This window comes from Pyxicephalus adspersus, chromosome 3 (assembly GCF_032062135.1).
Source record: "Pyxicephalus adspersus chromosome 3, UCB_Pads_2.0, whole genome shotgun sequence".
Lineage (NCBI taxonomy): Eukaryota > Metazoa > Chordata > Amphibia > Anura > Pyxicephalidae > Pyxicephalus > Pyxicephalus adspersus.
The window spans coordinates 154,429,494-154,443,664 of NC_092860.1; the positions used below are offsets into that span (position 1 = coordinate 154,429,494).

The 14,171-nt window shown below is 38.7% G+C and overlaps 1 protein-coding gene across 1 annotated transcript; it reads left to right on the forward strand.

Annotated features, from left to right (window-relative positions):
* Window positions 1-1,578: 1,578 nt before the first annotated feature.
* Window positions 1,579-13,927, forward strand: LOC140327564 (vomeronasal type-2 receptor 26-like). Its single transcript, XM_072406954.1, has 6 exons — window positions 1,579-1,718; window positions 3,515-3,806; window positions 4,643-4,834; window positions 6,137-6,361; window positions 11,330-11,453; window positions 13,020-13,927. Exons 1-6 carry the CDS (start codon window positions 1,579-1,581, stop codon window positions 13,925-13,927), a joined length of 1,881 nt encoding a protein of 626 aa, XP_072263055.1.
* The last annotated feature ends 244 nt before the right edge of the window (window positions 13,928-14,171 follow it).

Sequence of the window (14,171 nt, forward strand, 5' to 3'; positions counted from 1 at the left end):
GTCTGGTTTTAAAATTGTGTGTGTTTGGGGGTGGGTACATTTTTTTTTTAAAACAAAGCAGAGGCAAATTCAACCAACACATATTTGCATACTTTGACATAATATATATACATAGCCATCACCATTGATTTGTACAAAAACAATAGCTCCTAAGTATTGAAGTTTCAGAAACAATGGGAATCTATAATGGGTCAGAAGGACTCCAAGATGTCCTCCAAGGAAAATTAATAGGAATCATTGGCAGTGTGTGAGTGAGCTGCTATGCTAAGCTTTACTTTACAAAGACGGAGGCTCACTAGCAATGACTATGAAGAAGAGAATGTTTGCCGGAGGTGGGTCCTCACAGGAAAAGGCCGATGTGTCTGCTGGAGGTAGGATCTTGTTTGAAAAGACCAATGTATGTGTACAGGGAAAAGGATCTCACTGATAAAGATCAATTGTGATCCCATTGAGGAAGGCCAACGTGTCTTCTGGAGGTGGGATTATATTGAGGAAGACCAATGTGTCTTCTGGAGGCGGGATCACATTGCGGAAGGCCAATGTGTCTTCTGGAGGTTGGATTGTATTGAGAAAGGCCAATGTGTTTTCTGGAGGCGGGATCACATTGAGGAAAGCCAAAGTGTCTTCTAGAGGCGGGATGGCATTGAGGAAAGCCAATGTGTCTTCTGGAGGTTGGATTGTATTGAGAAAGGCCAATGTGTCTTCTAGAGACGGGATGGCATTGAGGACCAATGTGTCTTCTGGAGGTTGGATTGTATTGAGAAAGGCCAATGTGTCTTCTAGAGACGGGATGGCATTGAGGAAAGCCAATGTGTCTTCTGGAAGTAGGATGGCATTAAGAAAGGCCAAAGTGTTGGAAATGGGATCGCATTGAGAAAGGCCAATGTGTCTTCTAGAGGTGGGTCTTGCTAGGAAAGCTAATGTGTGTGACAGAAGTGGGATCCCATTATAATAATGCCAATGCATGTTCTGGAGGTAGGATACCCCTAGAAAAAGCTCAATCTGCGTTCTAAAGGTCATTCAAGGAAGGTCAATATGTGTGCTAAAGTTAGGATTTCTGAGAGGAAGAAAAACCCTCTTTTTTGAAATTGGCACCTCACTGGGATAAGACCAAGGTGTTCTAAAAGGCAAAATCCTCAGTGCCAACATGGAAGTGGAACTTATGCATTATATACAATAGAATAGGACAGACTATTAACAAACCAGTGATGCACATAGAATATAAAGTCATTTGCTCCCTTTTTAAAGTAGCAGTCCTTGTGGATTTTGTGCATTTTCTATCATCTGCACTTTTCTATTTTGTAAGTATTTTATTCTGCAAGTAAAAAATAGCAACATTATTCTTTATAAACCTGATACTAGTATTCCCTTTTCTTTAAACACTGAAATGATTTTTAGGAACCCGTGCTGCTGTTAGTGAAAATGAGCTTCAAGGAGGAGTCTAAGGAGGAGTTAATTGGAGTCTTTCGGAGATTCTGCCATGTTGTCTTCCACCGTCTACTCAGAACATTTTTGCTGCTTTCTTTGTGTGTGACCGTCTGTACATGTGACACACATAACTCTGCTCCCCGGACTAAAATGTCTATGGTAGATTATACATTTGAGTACAAGTATTCTCAGGATGGAGACTTTATCATAGGAGGGATTTTCACTGTGCATTCTGTAGTGATACAGTGGTACCAAAAGGGAAGTTCATTCTGTAGTCGTATGTGTGCAGGGTAAGAAAAACACAAAGTATACCATTTCTGATATAAGTTTTAGAGGTTTGATCTTAGAGTTACGTATGAGAGAGACAATGGTGATGGTTTATAAAAAATAATCTATTTCCTTGCATGGTGGTGGACACAGTGGGGGGACAGGGATTGGAACAGATAATATATAGGAGTTACAAAAATTAAAGGAGTGATTGCCAGGGTACAATTTTTTGCCACTTCAGTAAGGGAGCTTTGGGCTTAAAGGACAGATAGACTTTTTTTATAAATCTAGGAAAATAACAACAAGTATTTCATGGTTCACACAGGCAATTTTTACCTTTGTTGTTAATAGATTTTTCACTAAGCTAGCAGACATCTTTCGGGTCATGCTGACGATGTTACAGAGGGTAATAGGAACCAATTCCCAATTAATCCTGGAAAACAAAGCAAGTTGCATGCTTACTTCTTTTTGCAGTAACAAGTGTTTTGTTAATATAGAGAAATGACTTCAGGATAACTAAACACTTAGAACCTCACTATCACAACAAATTTGGGGAATTTGTCAAGCCTTCTGAAAGGGGGCAAAACTGTTTTATTATGAACAAACATTGTGCAGCCATCTCAGCACAGAGCTTTTCTGGAACGAGCAGATCGTTGCCTCATCTCCTCAAAAGCATCTCTCTGTTCCTCACGGCATCAAAGCAGTCAAAAGCCAAACAGCAGCGACTACAGCCTATTGGAGATGATTGCCAACTATTCTCAGCTGCAGTAGTAACATCAGGGCAGAGGATTTGGCCAGAATTGTCCAAGTATGCCATTCAGGTGCTGACTTTCCACCTTCGGGTGTCATGTCGCTGTAAAAAGTGCGTCAGCTGGAATTGTCAGTCCAAAACGAACTACTAGAATGTCTGACTTTTAATAAAACTAACCAGTCCCGGATTGTTGGCATGTTTCACCAACACTAAAAATCTCCTTAAACATAACTCACAAAAATGAAGAAGGTGGAAATTTTGTATTTACAGAGCAGTTTAATGGAAACAGTGGTAACAATGCATCTGTTGAGATTTAATATTGTCATTATATATTTTGACATATATGTAGTCTGTTTTTCATATTTTTATCACCTTTACATAGGGCAAAAGTCTTTTGTAGTTCAGAAAAGTTAGCTCAGACAACTGGTTACAATGTTTCAGATATCAGTCCTGTAAATTTCTTTACTTGCACAAAATATAATTAGATTTTAAACTGGCCACAGAAGCAGCCACAACATCCCATAACTGGTAGGCTTTAACATATTTTTTTTTTTTTGTTTTTTTTTTTTTTGTTTTGGGTTTAGATATCCCAATCTTTTTATGAATCCAGGTTTAAGGTTGTCAATTATGGTCTTGGTATCTCTTCTTTGTAAGTCACTGGCTAGGAATAAACATCAGGTACACATCTAATACCCAGTACTAAGTTATTACTCAAACCACGTGGTTGCTCACACTTGATTGGGGTGTCATCCCCATTTCAAAGTGCATACCTTTCGTATAAAAGCCCCATTTGAGACCTCCTGCTCCTATATATTCCACCCAGAAGGGCTTCATTGCACAGGCAGGAAGAAAGCAACATTTATATCAGGCAGTAATAGATATTCCAAAAACTCTATATCAGTAACTTTAAAGCAGTATTAATCATAGAGAGATTCTAGAAACACATTTTATATATATATTATATATAATAATATATTAAAATATATTATTATATTTAATATATATATATATATATATATATATATATATATATATATATAATTTTTGTATACACCCAATTTTCTGTAGGGTTTATTGGAGAGAATACAGACATCTTCTGGCTTTTATATTTGCTATTGAAGAGATAAACAGCAGTCCACATATTCTGCCCAATGTGACTCTAGGATATCATGTGTATGATTCTTGTGGAGATGTGACCAAAGCTACTAAAAATGTTCTACAAATCTTGTCTGGACATACAAAGGGAGCTCCAAATTATTCCTGTATGGAGCGGGATAACGTGGCTGGTTTCATTGGAGACCTCCGATCAGATACCACTCTCCAAATGGCTCAGCTGTTGAATCTGTATGGTTACACCCAGGTAAGAAAAACAAATTATAGTAAAGTAAGTGAAAAGAGAACAAAACATCCCTAATTAAAGCATTGTTAAGAAGATGAACATGCCCTCTCAAAACAAAAAAGTCAGCACTATGCTGTACTATAGTGTACATAAAAAAGTTATTATTCACAACATTTAATATTTGTTAGATTACTTAGATTTAGGTTGTGATATACCAATATACAAATAGAGGAGAGCACATTAGGAGGAAGGAAGGTGGAAGAGAGATGGGATGGGAGAGGGAGGGGAGGTGGTAGAGAGATGGAGGAACAGGTAAAAGAAAGGACTAGATAGAAAGAAAGAGAGAGAGATAGAAGAGGTATGGGAGAGGAAAGGGAGGTTAAAAGAGGGAAAATGGAATGTAGAGAGAAGAGTGATTTCATTACAAATATCACCCTGCACAGATCTCTGCACAGTATGTGACATATCTCCAATAGACACAGAGCTCCTAAAAGATTTGACCCTATTTCAGCTTACTCAAAACTGTCTTTGCACTGACCAATATTACACAGCTTTTACATAAACAGTGCCGCCGTATACTTTCATTTCCTACCTGTGCCTTGTGTATCCAGTATATGTTGGCCTAGTCTTGCTTTCCTGCTGTACAACACACTGAAGTAGAGACACAGGTTATGTTTATGCAACCAGAACAAGGAACATTTACTAAAGCTGTGTAAAAACTGGCTAGTGGTAAAGACTTTTAATGAACAAGACTAGGTCAAATTATTCTAGAAAAAAGAGGCGTGTGTTTTTCTTCTATTTATTTAAATGTTTGGTTGGAGTTATTTTGTACTAAATATGTTTTTTTTCCTTCCCAGATTAGTTATGGAGCTAGGGATACTTTGCTAAGTGACAGGAAGATGTATCCAAACTTCTTTCGGACAGTTCCAGATGGTGAAATGCAACATATGGCAATAGTAAGGCTTCTGGAAAGGCTACAATGGAACTGGGTTGGGATCATTACATCTGATGATGAATTTGGAGAGCGGGAGACCCAGCAGCTTGGCAAGGTTTTAACAAATCATCAAATTTGTATTGAATTCAAGATTCTGGTGTCTGTAAAAAATTATGATAAATTTCCTCCAGAGCTGCAAACCTCAACTACGGAAGTTTTTATTATTTGTGGCTCAGTTAGTATGACTTTTTACAAGTTTTTATTAAATACTGAGACATATTATGTGAACAAAACTTTCATTCTGCCAGATTCATGGTCACTAAGTGAAGATTTTATTATATTTAAAAACCGCAGCTTGGTGTTTACATGCCCCCATTTATACATAGAGGGAATGCAGAAATATTTTAATAGTATTAACCCATCCAGCCGCCCAGAAGACCCATTGCTGGAGGATATTCTCATAACCGAATACAGATGTTTTTCAAATAACAGATTGAAGAATTTGATCATTCCATTAACAACTGGATATCCTCCTAGAAACTGCAGCCTGCAGAAAATTACACAGTACAAGTCAAATTTTCCCAGTGACATAACACCGTTTAGAGTGTTCATTGCTGTCCACATTTTGGCTCAGGCTTTGCACAACAAATACAGAACAAAGAACAAAAAAGCTGAAATAAATTCACACACACTAAAGTATAAGGTGAGTGCATATACAGTATGTATATATATATATATATATATATATATATACATTTTTTTAATGTTTAAACTTTGAAGACCCCCAGGAAAATAATAATTATATGAAGGGAAAAAATAACCACATGAAAATGGCATCCTAATAGTTTTACTTTTGAAAGTTTAAGAAAATGAGTTGGAGAATTGCCTTACAATGTTTTCGGAAGATTTTTGAAACTCCAGGAAGGTTTTTTAACTTCATATATACAATATATATAATTAAAGTCATATATACAATATGCAAAGTGTATGGTACCATCAAGAAAACATATTGGTACCCTATGTATTCATAACCTGAAGTCTATACTGACTTTACTTTAAAATGCCTATAACCTAGCCGTCTTTCCTCAAAATCCCTATTGTCAGTGTGTGTTAAAGTGTTTAGGGACACTGACAATTCTGTTCACCGAAAAATATAGTCTATCTATATATCTTATATTTGCTAATGATACACATCAGCCTTGGCAATGCCCAGCTTCCTTTGCCCTTTGTTTGACAACAGCTTACTTATTATTCCTACAAATATTCAGAATTTCATAGCTCAATTCCCCCTCATGGACCTCAATAGGTTTGTCTCAATGTTTGTGAACTGCTGGGCAAATACGCTCATCCCTATCAAAGACTCTACAGGGTTTGTAATGCTTGTTACCTAAATTGCTCCCCATCCTTTATATTTAAGCTGTCCCGCTATGTAAAGGCAGTACACTACAAGGGAGAGAATTACAAAATATCATTTAATGATAAAGGAGACATGCCCAGTCCATTGGAAATTGTAAACTGGATATCACAAACTGAAGGCAGTAATCCCGCTTATTGGAAACACGTGGGCTACTTTGATGGATCTCTTCAAGACAGTCAACAACTTACACTAGAACCAGATCTATTACCATGGAAAGGAAACAAGGTGAGTTGCAATGATAACATTTATTCAGTAATGATCAGATAAATTTGATCATTTTGAAACAACTTCTAAATCTAAGATCAAATATGTAATATATTGCTTCTTACCAACTTGAATGTTCCATATTGCTGAGTGCTAATTTCATAATTCTGTGAGATTTATTTTCCCATAGTTGTTGTACTTGGTGGTTTACAAAATGGATGGAACAGTCTATGCAGTTTACTACCTAAAGGGATACCTGAAGCTGTAGCTTGTTGGGTCAACAAGATAGTCTTAAGGGTGGTATCCCTTGCTTCCCTCCCTAGGATAAAGCCCACCTGATCTTTATGGACCAGGAAAGGCATATGATGAGAAAGTCTATTAGCTATCAGCTTGGAGAACAATTTAACATCTACATTTTATTAAAATAAATATATATAAGGTTAGTGCCCAAGGGTGTAGCCCCTTTGCTAAAAGTCTTCCGCATTTGCCACCATATTGATATATAGGTTTGCTAAATTGGTCCCGAAAGCGTTGGTGTGCGAGATCATACAATTCTAAAAGACGAGTTCGGGCAGCTGACAATTCCTTATAAAAAAATCCGGTGACATATTCTGTTTATGTAAACATTCTAGAGTACTAATTTTATCGGATATGGATTGGATGTCTTGAACTGATTTTCTTTAGATGCGAGCCATGTTGTATCAGCACTCCCCTAATTACTGCTTTCATAGCTTCCCATTTCGCTGGTAGGGGGTCTGAGGAATGGTCCCTTATGAAATTAGTGATGGCGTCCACTACTGCCTTTGCACAGAGGAAGTCTTTGAACTGGGAGTCATTGCATTTCCAGAAGCAACCACGGGAATGCACTTGTTGGATGTGTAAAGTTACCGAAACCGACGCATGGTCAGACCAAGGGCATGAATCAATATCAGCTGAGGTTTTCTGATCTAAAACAGAGTGGCTAACCACAATATATTCAATGTGGGAGTACATGCTGTGAGGGTTGGAATAGAAAGTCCTTGGTGGATGGGTGTAGTGTACGCCACACATCCAATAATCTCATTTCATTAAGTTTAGAGCGGATTGAGTTCAGTTTGACATATGGAACGGGAGTTTTCCCTGATGAGGTGTCAATTCGGGGATCGAGGGCAAAATAAAATCCTCTCCAACCAGTAAAGTACCTTCAGAAAATCTATTCAGCACATTTAAATAATTAATCGTTGCTACGGTGGGCTGAATATTAGGGGAGTACAGGGAGGCCAACGTAAACATCTCCCCCCCCGGATACACACTTTGAGAAACAGATACCTGCCCTGAGGATCAATTAGGGAGTCCAGTACCTGCAGTGGTAATGATTTGTGAAATGCAATTGATATACCCCGTGCTTTAGTGTAGGGATTGGAGCTATGGTACCATGTAGGATAATAACAATTGCGGATGCATGGTACTTTATCGGTCTGAAAATGTGTTTCTTGAAGTGCACTTTCGCTTTATGTTGTCTATATAACAATTGCGAACGTTTATCGGGACTGTTGAGACTGCATCTGCGATTGTGGTACAGGCATGAGGAATAATATCCAGGATTAAAAAAGGAAAACATGTGCCAAAAACCCAAGGTAAGGGGAAATTTCACAAAGAAGGAAGGAACACTGGGGGAACAAATAGGGGGGGGGGGGGGTCAAGGACAGGGGTTGGGACGCTACAAACAAAAAGTAGTCACCAGATGGGAGAGAGGGCCTGCCCTCGCACCCATGGAGTAAAAGTACTAACTAGGAAAAAACCAAATAAGAGAAATTATCCCTAAACACCGCCAACAAGGACGGAGGACCTATATGGGGGATGTGTCAACCAACAGCGGGACAGGGCCGATCCCGTCCCTGGGGAATCCGCAATCTCTGAACTGGGACATAAAGAGCATATACCATCTATTACATACAAAAAAAAATATGTCTATTTAGAACATTAGGCACATTGTCAAAAAATCAAAAATCACAGGAACAACATGAAGCAGTTAATCTAAAGCATGAGTATATCAAAAACATTCCTAAATAAAGGCATGTTACATAAAAATAAAACAAAACAATAATTGCACAGAATAAAAGCAAGGACATGGAAAAATACCTCCCTCCCTCGCTCCCATGACCCGACAGCACCGTAAAATTATAGCATAACCCGGTATGAGCACCTTAGACTCCAAAAGCAACATTTTTTATAATACCCTTTCGGGAAGGTTACTGGAACTGCTGGCCATAACACCGTGGCTGGGGGGCCTTTGAAGAATAAAACTATGGCCCCATAGAGCAGCTCCATAGAGGCTCTATCTCCATAAATAAAACACAAAAGCCGTGCAACCCCCCCAAATGGAGGACTGCAGAAAACATGAAAAAACAATAACACTTTCATATTACCAGTCCTGGTCATATGGTGTAGGTTCATTGGCACTGGAGAAACCAATCCAGCCAAATAATTGAGAAAAGAGGAGTGAGCATAATGTGTCCTTGTTCAGGTATCCCAATGAGAAAAAAAGAAAGTGGGAGAGTTTTGCACCGTTAATGGAATCCAACGTGGATTTGGATCAATCTACCATATTTTTCGGACCATAAGACGCACTGGACCATAAGACGCACCAGTTTTTTAGAGAAGGGAAATTAAGAAAAAAAAGATTCTGAAACAAATAGTGTGGAGACGGGACGGGACAGCAGCTGGGAAGGATACATTTTGATACATTTGGACCATAAGACGCAGGGACTTTTTCCCCCCACTTCTGGGGGAAAAAAAGTGCGTCTTATGGTCCGAAAAATACGGTATATTGTAGCCAAGATGGCCACCCAGACACAAGTAGAGAGGGGTGGGAGTCCTTAGGTGATCTTCTCTAGAAAAGTGATGAAATCAAAAACAGTAGATGAACTATATATATCTTCCCATAATGAAGACAGTATCACTAATCAACGGAGGTGTGGACCGCAAGCAAAGGATCTTGAGTGGAGGAAGATGCGGCAGGAGCTGTCGTCGGAGAGGAATAAAGATGAGGTGGTTGCCTCGCTGGTGAGGAAGGAAACACCCGGGGCCCTTGGTATGGAGTAGAATTTGTGGAGGGCCATTCTGGGAGCACCATTTGAGGTAAGTGTAGATCCTCAAGGAGTCGGGGTAGATCAGATGGATGGTGAAAAATGAGATTCCTCCCCCCTTTTCGAATAATAAGGTAGAAAGGATAACCCCATTTATAGGGGATGTTTCTCTCTTTCAGGATCTGCAGAAGCGGTTAAAGGGTCCTGCGGAGATCCAACATGAATTTAGAAAGGTCTGGCAACAGTTGGATACTTGCCCCTGCAAACTTAACGGGTTCAGCTTCTCTAGGTTTCCGCATAATATCCTCCTTAGTGCGATAAAAATGAATTCTACAGATGACATCCCTGGGACCTTTAATATCTTTGCTGCGAGGTCCAAGGGTTGTGTGTACATGATCGATTTCCAGATCCACATCTTATGGCACATTTAAAAGCTTAGCAAAAATAGAACTCGCCGCAGAGGCTAATTCTGAGTTGGGTACAGATTCTGGCAGCCCTCTAATACGGATATTGTTCCGTCGGTTACGATTTTCTGTATCACCATGTAACAAAAAAATTGTATTGATATGGACCTCATGATGCTAGCTAATTTTGCTATGAGAGGATATCTGTGCAGTGAGATCAGCACAGGTAGATTGCAGTATTGTTGTAATGTTAGTTACCTGTTGAAGAGATTTCCGGGCCTGGCGCCGCTGCAGCTGCCGATACTTGAGGCCGTGGCTTCAAGGCCTGGTCTCGCGCAGCTCTTGTACCTGAGCTGAAGAAGCCGGCCACTCCTTTCCGAGTGCCGGTGCTGCTCGCATTCGTCCCCTTCTGACTGCCTTTTGTTTTTGGCCCCATTAGGAGTGATTACAAGGCACTGATGGTGCTGATATCAGGCGGATTCCCCATGGGTGGGTCGGAGCCCAGATGAAACAGGTCTCACGCGGGCATCGACTAGCCACGCCCCCATAATTTTAGGCATTTTTTGAAGCTGATTAGCTGTTTCTCAAAAAAAGTAAATGGATTACAGGACACTGCCACACAGTGTGTGAGGGACAGCGGGTGAGAGTTATGTAGTAATGCAGGACACAAATACTGTAAAACAGCAATAGGGACATATTAAAAAAAATAATAAAAATACACAAACTGTGATGTTTGCTATTAACAATCTCCTCATTGCCAATTTTAAGTACTGTGGTGGGATAAACAGAAGAGGAGGCATCAGTAGAATTAGCAGACAACTGGCTGCTCTGAGCTTGAAAGGACAGAGAAGAGAAAAGTGAGTGTCCAGATGGTGACAACAGTGGACCATGTCTATGTAACATGCTAAGAATGAGCCACCTGTGGTCTCCAACAAAAATCCTTGTGCAAGAGCACAATCGGGAGAAAGATAAAAAGCTTTCTTATTACATTAAAAGAAGGCCACGAATAAGGACCTTCAAAGCAGAATTTTTTTTCATAAAAGCTGCAGATTTAAATAAAAAAAAAAAACAATTAAATTACCCACAAGCATGTTACAGTCTATGGACTTGATTTATTAAATTCTCCAAGGCAGGAGAGGATACACTTTTATCACTGAAGCTAGGTGATCCAGCAAACTTGGAATGAATTTATTCAAAGTCATTGGTAGCAAATATTTGAATTTTTGACCAAATCTGTTCCAGGTTTGCTGGATCGCCCTGATGAAAGTGAATCCTCTCCAGCCTTGGAGAGCTTTAATAAATCAGGTCTTTATATTGGCATGCACTATATGAATCAGGCATTTTTAGAAGATCATTTTGGAGCCATACACTTTCTCATGCCACTTGGTTTAAAGTAAGACTGGTTTAAAGTAAATATGCAAAATGGAATTTGAAGGTTGCCTGAGTTGCACTATTATATTTAATTTTTTCTGTTTTGCATACATGTATACTTCTCAAACAATCCTATTTAATTTCAGGTCCCAAGAGGTAGATGCTCCAAGGAATGTCCTCCAGGCTTCAGAAAAGCTCCTAAGGAAGGATATCACATATGTTGTTATAATTGTGCTCCCTGTTCAGAGGGAGAAATATCAAAACGTTCTGGTAAGTGACTAGTAAGTTACCTTCTGTTCACTGCCAATAATATGTCCCACGCATCATACAAAATAAAATTAAAGTATTTTTATGAGAAACCTGTAGGATTTTGGTGATTTTTTAAAGGTAATCTTAAAGTAATCTAAATGCCTGACAAGCCACTTGACCCCCTACTTCACTTCAGTATGTGTGCACATCCATTTCCCTGGAATATCATTGTTTAACACTCAAGGTCAATTTGTTGTTATCCTGTGAAGCAAAGAAAACAAACCTAAAAAACACATAATTTTTTCGACAAATTGTATTATTTAAATACCCTTTAGTACGCTTTTATTGTTAAATTGTGTGAAGAATCTGCTATCTTAACCTCCTGGGCGTTACACTTATGTCTGGATTTCTGTACCAAAAGCGGTACACTGTTTTTCATGAAATTTTTTTTTTTTTACATTGTAGACCTGTAACTTACAGAAAAATGTCCGAAAAAGGAAAAAATGTTTGAAACACACAATCATGTAAAAAAAAAAAAAAAAAATTACTTTTAATTAAATTAAAATAAACACACAAAAATCAGCTTAAAGAAGAATACATAAATAAATGAAAAATACTGAAAATGCGATAATTCGGTATAATGTATAGTAATATATTTTTCTAAAACACCTCGCTAGTGTGGTAAATTTTATAACAGAGTCCAACGTCACATACCTATAGACAAAACCACATAAATATATTTTGTATTATTTTGTATTGGATTTGGATACGGGACTTTGTATTGAATCCAATACAAAATATTTGAATTTCCCGCTACGACCCCCATCTAAGGGCGCATGCACTGACATCATCAGGAATCACCGAGGGACGAGTACGCAAACGCCAGGTATTCTAATTCTTTCCAAACTTCTGTACTTCCATGCAAAAAGTGTGAATTTTTTTGCATGGAAATTTATTTTAGATTGTAGGCTATAATTCACCGAATTACTCAATAATTACTTATAATTCACCGAATTACCGCATAACTCACCGAAATATGTCCAAAATTTTATAAATTTAATAATAAAATTTTTTTTATAAAACATGAAAAAAAATCTTTAAAAAAAAAAATAGTGTATAATGTAATGTAATTGTACAGAAGCTTATATAATATATATATATATATATATTACAATTATATATATATTATATAAGGATTTCTTTGTATTGGACAGCTTTTTTGTATTGAGTTCAATGCGAAGCGATTTGAATTTCCCACCCCGCCTCCCGCCCGCACCGACGCATGCAGCGACCTCACCGGGAAACCCCGGAGATCGTCACTGCACTCACCGGGAGAAGAAGCAAGATAGAGGACGTGTCTGGAGGAGCTGCGGGGAGAAGGTGAATATTTTTTTTTAGAGATCGACGCTGGAACAGAACAGATGATCACAGCGGGGACCAGGTAAGTTAATGCATTTAACCACCCGACAAAAGTTCGGGTTTAACGATTTTTGCAATTTTTTCTACCCCGAACCAAGGTCGGGTTTAACGGTCGGGTGGTTAATGACTCTAAGTCACACATTTGTATTTACTGTTTTTATTCTGCAGACAGTGAAATCTGTAACAAGTGCCCTGAAAATGAATGGCCAAACACAGAAAAGTCTTCTTGTGTTGCCAAGCTTAATGAGTATTTGTCATATGAGAAGGATATTGTTGTCTTATTATTTACCATAACATCAGCCATATTTGCTACAACATCTCTCTTCATACTTGGAATATTTTTCTGGTTTCGGAGCACTCCCATTGTTAAAGCCAATAACCAGAACCTCAGCTTCATTCTGCTCTGCTCTCTCACTCTGAGTTTCCTTTCTGTGTTCCTATTCCTTGGCCGTCCTGTGGATATCACTTGTATGCTGCAACAAATCTCCTTTGGAATTGTCTTCACTATCTCGGTGTCCTCTATCCTAGCCAAAACCATCATGGTCTCCATCGCTTTTAAATCTACCAGACCTGGAAGCTCCTGTAGGAAATGGGTGGGAGTCAAACTTCCCAATACAGTCATGTTGTTCTGCTCATCCATTCAGTTTATAAATGGTGTTGTTTGGTTATCTATTGCCCCATCATTTCAAGAGTATGACATGTATTCTTCTCCTGGAAAGGTCATCATTCAGTGTAATGAAGGGTCAGTTGTTGGGTTCTACTTTATGTTGGGTTATATGGGGTTTCTAGCAGCTGTGAGTTTTGTTCTGGCTTTCATGGTGAGGACATTACCGGACAGTTTTAATGAGGCCAAGTACATCACCTTCAGCATGCTGGTGTTCTGCAGTGTGTGGATTGCCATGATCCCGGCCTATCTGAGCACCAGAGGGAAATACATGGTGGCTGTGGAGGTATTCGCCATACTGACCTCCAGTGCTGGGATACTACTGTGTATGTTCTCTCCAAAAGTGTACATTTTGGTTTTAAAACCCAAGCTGAACACAAGGGAAGTAATGTTAGGAAAAAGGTTGCCGTAAAATACAAATGACAACTGTTTGTCATTTGCTACTATTATTATAGCACAATGACCATTGGTTTTATATTTTGCATAAACAGCAATTATTTTATGTTACCTCTTACCACACTGATTTACAATAATAATGTTTCTTAGTACAATTTTCACTGCTAAGGATTTGCCTTAATCCAGAAGGGAAGCGGGTCCAGAAGCCATGGTGTATGGCTGCTTCAGCCTATGGCTTTATAGCAAGCACCAACTCCAGG